The 10,246-nt window shown below is 38.6% G+C and overlaps 1 protein-coding gene across 2 annotated transcripts; it reads left to right on the top strand.

Moving 5' to 3' along the window:
• The first annotated feature begins 1,701 nt into the window (after positions 1–1,701).
• Positions 1,702–9,599, top strand: LOC113206199 (large proline-rich protein bag6-A). Of its 2 annotated transcripts, XM_026422166.2 has the most exons (19): positions 1,702–1,904; positions 2,340–2,416; positions 2,537–2,654; positions 2,733–2,927; positions 3,020–3,242; positions 3,330–3,469; positions 3,559–3,637; positions 3,719–4,017; positions 4,105–4,752; positions 4,834–5,196; positions 5,299–5,658; positions 5,739–5,806; positions 5,883–5,963; positions 6,042–6,330; positions 6,415–6,542; positions 6,618–6,872; positions 6,978–7,166; positions 7,249–7,405; positions 7,494–9,599. In XM_026422166.2, exons 2-19 carry the CDS (start codon positions 2,354–2,356, stop codon positions 7,694–7,696), a joined length of 3,858 nt encoding a protein of 1,285 aa, XP_026277951.1. In that variant the 5' UTR covers positions 1,702–1,904; positions 2,340–2,353; the 3' UTR covers positions 7,697–9,599. The 2 variants fall into 2 exon arrangements, with proteins under 2 accessions (XP_026277951.1, XP_026277950.1); XM_026422165.2 differs by having other exon boundaries at positions 3,719–4,752.
• Positions 9,600–10,246: the final 647 nt, after the last annotated feature.

Below are 10,246 nucleotides of genomic sequence, written 5' to 3'. Positions count from 1 at the left end.
AAAATGTAATTAAGAATGTAACTGAGAAAGTTTTGTGACCAAGCCAAAACCCTTTTGACATTAATACAAGATATATGGATGATGTCATTCTAGTATTGTGAATGGATACTGGCAAACCAATGTCTTTGGAGTTACAATCAAATTTCTTGACAGTTCAAATTTGGAAACATATGGGGTAACAGTTAAGATATGTCATGTCCCACAGACATTGCACAGTGTCTATTGAAAACCCCAGTAAATTTGGATAGAACAATATTAATAAAGCAGAGCAAACCCATCTACACTATATATTAAAATTCAGAATTTATGGACCAATACAATATTTAGAACATAAGAACAAAACCCTAAGTGTGGGTTGAGGTAGAGAATACTAACAACCATGGAAAAAAATATTGCCAAGGACTATGATTGGACTTCAGTTCTATCAACTTCATAGCAATTTTCAGTAAAAGAAGTCATTCTAGCCTTGATAATTCTAGAAACTGCATATGGGTACCCTTCCATGCAAACGATACCCTCTCCCTGATGGGGCATATGGTTCAGGACAGCAAGGCAAACAGCACAGCTTCTTTGAGGAAATCAACTGGACCCTAAACCAACGCGTTCCTTTCAAGCAAAAATGATTTTTTCAAACTACTTCTTACCAACGCATAATCTAGGCTCTAAGTGAGCCTTTCAGGCCATTAGTGTATAGAAATTATTCATGAAGCCAGAACCTTATGACCTGTATCAAAGGTCCCTCCATGCCTAGTTACTACCAAGCAACGCGTTCTCTTTTCCATGGGACTTTATGACTATTACCAAGCAACGCGTTCCTTTTCTATTGGACACATTGCTAAAATCAGTTTAACAAATGCATAGTTAAGCCCCTCTTTACATTGATAAACTAAACTTTTCAAGAGAGTCAAAGCACTGTTTCTTTGTAAAATCAAAATTTTATCCACCCTACGCGTTCCCCAACCTTTGAAAAACTTGTAGGGACCCAACGCGTAGGTCTGGCTTTTTCCTGACATGAAAATGTTTCTAAAAGTTTGGTAAATCTATGTTTTATGCAAGCATATTACAAAAATGTATGTAGCAAAAAATAAAAGAAGCATACAATTATCTTTCTCATAAGAGCAGTAAGGCATATAGTTAATGACTTACTCCAAAGAAAGGACATTACGAACGAAGGTAGGTTGAGAGTTTCCGGCCACTAAATCATCAGTATCGCCAGTCCAAATTACAGAAAAATGATGTCAAGCTGTCTGAAACAAAAAAATAATAAAGGGTTAACCTGCACTAATGTTGCAATCAATCTAATCAAACTGCAGAAATAATTTACTTGTACAACAGCCAACCTTGACGGCAAGTGTCTTGGTGTTAAACTACGAAGTAGATAAGAAACTAGGGATATCACTGGCTTGAAAATTGAAAATAGCTTTAAAACTAGAATGATGCATCAATAAGATGCAGCTCGGTGCAGCTGAAATAAAACTTGAACTTTGAAGAAGAAGGAATGCATTCTGTTACGTTAGCCAACATACATCTGAAAGAACACAGAAGATGTGCACGCTTTTCTACGACCAACCAGCAGCTTCACAAGTCTATGAACGTTACAGAACACGTTTGAATCATTTTGAAGTAGTTACTGACACAAGACTCCAATTTGAAAAATGTTTGCCCTACAACATGTAGTCGTTTCACGGTGGTGTACCTGGCGGCTCTGAAGCTCATAGGACGCATTTGTTTTGTGAAGGTTCCTCGCGTAGTAGTGCATGATAGCTCGGATTAAAGTATTTTGCAATTTATCTTGCGCTTCTACTGCGAAAATGCGGGGATTCCGCTAATTCCCGTTCATGTCACCGCCTCTTTTCATCTATTGAAGGAATTCGCATTTATCTTCACTTCATTATCCGTACTAGGTAAGTGCGCCTGTATTGGGCTGGTGACGACATACAGACCACAGGATACCTCTTCTAGTGACTCCAAGATTTGCTTTGTTTGTAAGATCTATCGTACGTTTGGAACCAGCTTTTACACATTCGTAATTTTCCTCTAACCTGTCTTGGTCTTTGTGTTAACACTTTTGTATGCCGAAAAGTAGTAGCTTTTACATTTCAATGACATGCCAATTTTTAGCATATTTGGTTCAAAATTTCTATTATTTGTGCCGGTCTATGCCATAGTTCAATTCGACATCAGTTTTCCTGAAAATCTGAATTTGCTTTCTCCTTTAGCTTGTTTATGAACTTCATACTATTATTCTGTTTTGACACATACTACTCCTAAAACCTAGCCTATGATGTTGTTATTTTACATACTATCCTACACTCTCAGAGTATTGTCCTTTTTTTCAGACTCAGAATTGAAAATGATTGACCTAACTGTGAAGACACTTGATTCTCGCAATCATGCATTTTCCATGCCTGATGATGTAAGTAGTTGTTTGGTGGTTTTGATTTTACTTGAGTTGTCAAACCCCCTAATTTTAAAAATAGATATTTTTGGAGATATATTTTCTTGAGTTGAAATATATTGTCTCTTTTGTCTATAGGCAACTGTTCTCCAGTTGAAGACTAAAATTGAAGAAACCATGAGCATTCCAGCAAATCGTCAACGATTAATTTTCCAGGGAAGGGTTATGCAAGATGACAAGAAATTATCTGAATATGGTGAGCAGACATGCTGCATGTCACTATGTAGCCTTAGCTCTAAAACTCCCTGTTCTATTTACTGTTTGTTTTTTGCAGAGGTTCATGGTATGGTGATTCACTTGGTTAAATCCCAACCTCCTCAACCGGGATCCAGACCAAATGGGAGCAATAGCTCTAACAGCACAAGTTCCTCTGAAAATGCCAATAGGTCTTCAGGAGCCCGTTATTTTGGCCGAGTTGATGGCGGCACCATGTTTGGCTCTGTGCTCATTCCTGTTGTGGGTGAGACAGGTAATCCTGTTATGCTCACTTTTTTGAAAGAAAACTGTTTACTGTATTTGAGGTGTCTATTGTATTTACTGTCGCCAATTTTTTTCACTCAGGGAGTGGCCGCAACAGAGCATGGAGAATAATGCATTTGGCTGACCGCATGATTCAGCGTGCTACAGAAGTTCTTGATAACCATGAAAACTCTGCCTCAAGATCAACATCTGCGGCAGCCTCTGCCACTACTACTCCATATAACAGTTCAAGGGACTCTAGTGGCAGTCACAGCCCTGCAACAGAACCTTCTCAGCCTGGAAGAGGAGCTACCTCAGAAGCTAGGTATGATATTTTTTCCTTCAAATTTTTATCACCTAGCATCCAGTATTTGACTGTTTTTAGTAACGTGGTATGGTTTATGATTTTAAGAACAAATGCAGCAACCACTACTACAGCTTCATCTGAGCCAGCTCCATCACAAGGTGGAACAGCAATGGATACTGAAATGGATACAGATAACAATCCTTCTACTCCTCATATTACTGTTAGCAGTGCTGATCAAGCAGGAGGTAGGTTCATAAAAATAAATAAATACAGGCATCATATAGTACTTTTTAAAACTTTGATTTTCTAAACCTATGATTATTTTTGTATCTAGCATCATCTTCAACCAATACAGCAGGGTCTTCTCAAGATGGGTCGTCTGCTGACTCTAATCAGCAGCGCCTGCAGAGAGGGTTTGTATTGGAAAGAGTTCAAATCTATCTTATAAGAATTTTGGAATATTTTGCATTATATCTATCTTATATCTTTCACAGAACACCTTCCACAAGCAACATGGCTGCATTGATGACAAAACTACGTGCATTGCAAACTCGTTTTGATCCTCTCCTTACTCGCTATCACAATTTAATAACTGAGGATTCTCCAACAAACAATCCCCAGCAATTGGCAGAAAGGTTGAGTTTGACTCAAACTGTGCCGGAAGTTCTTCATCTTCTTTCACATGCCTACCATGCCATCAGTGAGCTGACTATTGACTGGGAACTAGCTCCACCAAGGCAAATGCGTCCTTTACTAGCCCCAGCGATTCAGCAACTTGTTCAACTGACAGAAGGTATGAATACTTGGGGCTTAACTATTCCCCCTCCAGCTTTTGGCCAGCCGGCTCAAACAGCAGCTGCTAATGCTGGTAATTCCACAGCAACATCTGGGTCGACTGCTTCATCATCTGCAAGTGCATCAACAAGTTCATCATCTGCTCCTCCATCTGCATCAGCATCATCTGGTAGTTCAGGCACTGCTCCTGAAGTAACATACATGACAACAACATTCCCAGCTGAAGGTGGAGAGGCTACCACCACTTTCACAACTCGCCCTGCAGCAAACTTTGAAACAGCCCCCGGAGCATCTAACACCACAGGAAATGGAAGCACCAGCAACCGTTCACCAGTTGTCACAGCCTCCATAGACATTTCTAATCGTAATCCAGGCTTGAATGCTGCGCTGAGTGCTGCACTTGCTCTTGCAAATCGTTTAGCAACTCATCCAATACCTCACCAGGCTGCTCCTTCTCAACAACAACAACAACAACAACCACCTCAGCAGCAACAAGATCAGCAACAGCAGCCAAATCAGCCACAAGCGCAGCAGCCACAGCAACCACAGCAGGCTCAACAGAGCCGTGGTGGATCTATTGTCACTCTGCCTGTTGGAATGATTGACATTCCTACTAATGTAGAGTTCTTCATGGAAGTTGGCCCAAGCACTATCACCATTGATTCTCTAGAGGCTACAATGGTCACCAGTGGTAGTTTCACTCCTGGTACTAATGGCACAACAGATGGAAACCGTAAGTAAATTTGTTTCAGATGGTTTCAACTGAAATTTTGGGTGGGTACATGTTGGTAACACCTTTTCTTTCTTTTTTCAGCTCTAAACATGCACCTTCCCTGGGGAGGCCATCCACAGGATTTCTTGCAGGGAGTTGTTCATGCCTTGAATGGAATAATTACCCCAAACTTGCGTCGCCGAGGAAGTGCCCCTGAAAGCACACAAAACCCCAATCTGCAACGACGTGGTAGTGCACCAGAATCTGAAACAGATGCCAGTTCTAGTGCAAATGCTAATGTTCCTGCTGCTGGAAGCACTCCATCAGCCTCATCCTCCCCTGGAGCTACTGGAGGTCAGACAAGCCAGGCAAGAGGTTACACTGCCACTCATCCAACAACATCAACTCAAACACGCTCAACAGCCCGCCCTCAAGTACACCATATTGCAACTGCTCCATTTCCTGGTTTGTACTTATTTCAATAGTCATGAAAAAGTGAATTAACTCTCAGGCTCTTTCTGCAATTATATTAATTATGATAACATTAATAATATTTTTCTTGGACAGGCTTGCAAGTGGGCGGATTTACTGACCCTTTCTTGCCATGCCACTCACAATTCTTCGCGTCATGGCGCCGCTCCCGCCCAAACACCAATAGCAGTTCATCAACTACTGCCAACAGTGCAACTCAAACTAATAGTAGCGCCCCGAGCAACATTGCTCCAGCCTCTGGACCATCTGTTAGTTCTGCAAATGCATCAGGATCCGCATCTTCTGCAGCATCATCTTCATCTTCTACTCAAAACTTGAGTCAAAATCTGTCTGGACCAAATGCATTGCAAAATCTTATTGAGTCCCTCTTCCGTCCTGTCTCCTTAGTTGGTCCAGAAACAGCTTTCCAAAACATTTTGGAGACACTAACAAGTCGTATGTTTCTCTTTTGTTTCTATGTTTTCTTAAAATATTTTCTGTACCTGCCTGTTGATTTGAAATTATTGTTTTGCCAGGAAATCCATCAACTGGAGGAGATATGTGGAGTTCATTGGCTACTGCTTCTCAAGAAAATGGAATTGATGTTCGTTTAAACATAAGTTACTGCTTTTAATTATTTTTTACCTCTATCTAATTTTTAAGTTTTTATTTCTATCTAGGTGCCAATCATCAATTGGATTTCTCCTGGGTCTACCCAACAAGAAGGAGAATCACTGCTTTCAGATTTGCGACTGACAATTGTGAGTTAATTTATTAAAATTAACTTCTTTATATTGTAACAGTATTTTTACAGCGTTTCCTTTTTCGGTCACATTTAGGTTCGAAGTGTCACAGTATCAGATCTGATGGCCCTTGTGGAAGGTAACTGGGCTGCTATAAACCATGTGAGAAATGATTTACGCCATTATGTAGTTCAGCACCTTTGTGAGGGTTCACCAACTGAAGAGAACTTAGAAAGAGGAACTAATCTCCTTATGACAGAGCTTAGACCTCACTTTAACATTATAACTGAAGGAGCACTCAGAGAGGATATTGATGCAGTAGCCACTTTGAGCCGCTTCCATGAATCCGTTATACCTGAATTTTTGAAATTGGTTCTTGATGATGGTATGGTGATATTTAATACATCCTTCCATGTTCCTACCCTCTGATATGCATATTTTTGACAGTTGTTCTAATTATTTTTTTCAGACCATGCCTCAACTTTTGGGCAGAACCTTCATGATATGTATTACAAGTATTTGAGTAATCTATTTGCTATTATCAAACATTGTTGTGCAAATAATGACGCTATTGAGACTGTATTTCAGTCATGTTTGGTATGTTCTTTGTTTCTCAAGTTTGATCTTAGTTTTAATGTTGTCAAAGCAATTATCTATCTGTATTTTTTTCAGAACCGCATAACAGAGGGAGGTTCACTAATTTCAGTGGCAGCAAGAAGTTGCCTTGAGCAGTTAAATAGTGTATCTGGTAATGTACCCTTCGAAGATATCCAACCATATATTGTTTGTCGCACCACTGTGGAGGAGACTGTACCAGTGCCTAGCCATGCCTCTACTTCTACAGAGTCTTGTACTCCACCAGAATGTATGAAAATGGAGCAATCTTTAGAAAATCCTGTTTGCGAGAGTTCTGCTACCACAATTGAGGTATGTACCACTCTTTTTATTAATCTTTATACTTTTTGTGTTCATTAAAATTGTGGGCCTTCTATAACTTTTGTTTTTTTGTTGTATCTTTATTTTTTAAATCAGCCTATGGACACAGACTCTCAGTCACCACACCAGCCTACTACATCAGCATCTTCCGTGTCCTTAGATGTCCCCTCTCACAGCTCAGAAGGAGCCACTGCAGCACACACCATTGAATCATCTGAGATTGCCCCTATGGACACAGAACTTCCTGCACCTGCACCTGAGGCATGGCATAGAATTCTTCCTCCGGTGAGCAAATACAAAATGCTCAATATTTATCTTTTTTTGTTGAAGAGTCTGAAGCTAATGATGTTTTATTGTATGATGTCAGGAGTGGGTTCCAATCATCACTAGAGATGCCACTCGTCAACGTCGACCAAATTCACAAGCACCTCTAAGTGATGCATACCTGGCAGGTATGCCGCCCAAACGGCGTAAAGTAGTCACCGCCAGCCGACCTCATGGTTCTCTGAGTGAAGTTATATCAGGTTTGTATACCTTTAAACATCCAAGTAATCTTCCAAGTATTCAAGTACTATCTATTTTTAAACAACTCTTTTCATTTTTATTTTTTAGCTAATATGGAAAGTGCCATTCAGTCATCTGGTGTACCAACAGCAGGCCTTTCCCTTGTACAAGAAGAAGCAGGCAGAGACCCTCGACTACGGGAAGCTTATCGAGAACAGTTACGAGCCACTGTTAGAGCAAATCTAGCGAACAATCCTGACTTTTCTGCTGAACGCTTTCCTAATGCTGCACAATATTTTGGTAAATCATGAAATTATACTGTTATATAGTAGAATAAGCTTCATGTTGAGAGTCACTTAAATTAATAAATATCCTTTGCTGCTATGAGAACGTACCGTTTTTGCAAAGGATGTTCTTCCCCTAAAAATAGCTTGAAGATTGTGCTAGCCAAATAGATTTTGTTAGAGCAGCACGTGTGCAAATAAGCGTGTGCTTTTATTGAAGTGCTGATTGCACTCTATCTTATATGTGATAGAAATGTGATGGTATTAGTAACAGTGTGTGTGTGTTCCGACCACTATTTCATGCATCTTTTCTATGATTGTACTTTCACCTAATGAAAGGACCACCTTCACAGTAAAGTACAAATTTTCTTTCCTTTTCCACTGTGTAATGCACTGCATCTAAATTAAAGATATTCTTTCCTACCCACCTATATATTATTCAGGGTATGATTCATAGCCATTTTCCCTATTGGTTCCTGGTTGCTATCACAATTTTAATAAGTCACAAACGTTCCAGTCTTTAGTCCAAATTCTCAGTTATTTTTTCATTTTAAACAAGTCACATATTCTACTGACAAATCCTCGCACATGATGTGAACACTTTGTTACAATGTTCAATCTATGATTATAGGTTGGGCTGGGTTGTCTTAGGTTTCCTTGTTTATTTCTTTTTTTTCTTGAGTCCTAGTCTTTATACAATTCCTTATGTTCCTCATTGATAAATGGTGGAAGCACGTGTGACTCTGAAAGTCACAATTATCAATATCTGTTTTCTTTCAAAGTCTTTTTGTTTGTAATCAGTGAAGTCTGTTGTGCTTTTTGTGGTCAGTGACTGATAATATCTCTTGAAGACCCCTTTTTTTAAGACTTGTGTCTCTGTTATCAATATGATTGAGTAGAAGCTTGGAAACCTAGTTTTCTCAATCATGTAGCACTGGCTGCCAGCCTTAGGTAAGAGTTGTAATTGAACTTTTTCTAATTATGTCACCTTTTAATAAGTTGACCTAACATTTAGTTAAAGATTTATATGATTATATATGTAGTTTAAATTGTACAAATGCCATCTATTGTTTACGAAAGGTCTAGTGATACAAGTTGTGGTTGTGGCTTACAAAGGTGTTATATTGGCACTGACTTCAAGTGGAAACATTTGAACAGGGTTTTGACAGTGAGCATACAAGGTAAATATCAGCTGTCCTCTTTATTTTAATGAAAGTACTCCTGAACACTGTGGCAGAAACAGGGTTTTGATGATCTGCTAACTGTAGTCGTATTTGTGACCTGGTATTCTTTTCTAAACATAGTTTAGTACTTACCAATTTGCTCTTCCTTCTATTTCATTTCCTGTTCTGCAATCCTTATATTTCATTCCTGCCCTTTCTTCCTTCCCTGGGACTGCAGTATTTGTAAGTTTTGGGAAAAAATTTACAGTTAAAGATCATTGCAGGCAATACCATTGCGTGGGAGGCTCTTTAACTATAAGAGTTCATGATTAATATTTGCTGTTGATTTTAACTTCTTGCTTTTTTTGTCTTTGTTTTGAGTTTGATTTAAGTTGGTTGAGATATTGTTGTATCTCTATTCTCAGGTTCATATTATCTACCATGCTTGCATTTACTGAGCTCCCCTTACTGACCCATTTTCTGTGCCTTGAGAAATCTTGTTGCCTGCCTACCTCTCAGACTGACAAATTCAAGGAGAAATGTGATAATTTTGTAAGAAAACAGTTTTGCTTAACGAGAGCATTTTGTTCTGGAATTATTATGTCTAAATATAATGTTCCTGTGAATCTTTTTTTTCTTGCTATGTGCTGAGGAGTCATCAATTTTCAATAAATTAGGAAAACTCATGATGATGCTTGAATTTTACATCTATTTGACTAGTGGTATTTTGTGTTTGCATAAATGAAATATAAAATGAAATAATCTTACTAACGATATTCTGTTCTTTTTTGCATTGCTTCTGTATATCTCCTATAGAATCTGAATCAAATCAGGTGTTCTAGCGCCACACGGGATTTTCCAGAGCCATCAGAGTAAATTCAGGAGCTTAGGAGGGGCATTTCTGAAGAAGTTGGTGAGTAATACATTTAGTAACAAACACAAATTTGGTCTCAGGATTAGCCCAGTAGCAAAGCTTAGAAGTTTGTTTGTTACTGTATGTGCTAATGTGCTAATTTCTTGCACAGTTTTCAATTATAAAAGGAGATTCTTACAATAGAAAAGATATGAAACCACTTGTACTTGTATATCTATGGTCTTCTTTACAATATGAATTGAGGAAAGAGAGCTGGAACGACTTAATTTTAGAGTAACGGTAGTGCAAGTAGAGAGAGCAAAGAAAGCTTATGTAATTGTATAGATAATATTTTTATATCTCAGAAAAGACTGCGGCACAGCACTCAACATATCAAACTTTCCAAAAAGCACTAATCATTGCGATCACCTTAATTTTTATGAAGTAAAAGAACAAATCACATAATCCAATTCTAATATTGCAAAGTCTTCTTAACAGTCACTGGTAAGTAACTTTATGCTCTGGTAATATATAACAGTAATAATTAACTATAATTTAAAT

Source organism: Frankliniella occidentalis, unplaced genomic scaffold, assembly GCF_000697945.3.
Source record: "Frankliniella occidentalis isolate FOCC.00 unplaced genomic scaffold, Focc_3.1 Scaffold131, whole genome shotgun sequence".
NCBI lineage: Eukaryota > Metazoa > Arthropoda > Insecta > Thysanoptera > Thripidae > Frankliniella > Frankliniella occidentalis.
This window is presented reverse-complemented; position numbering and strand designations above follow the sequence as displayed.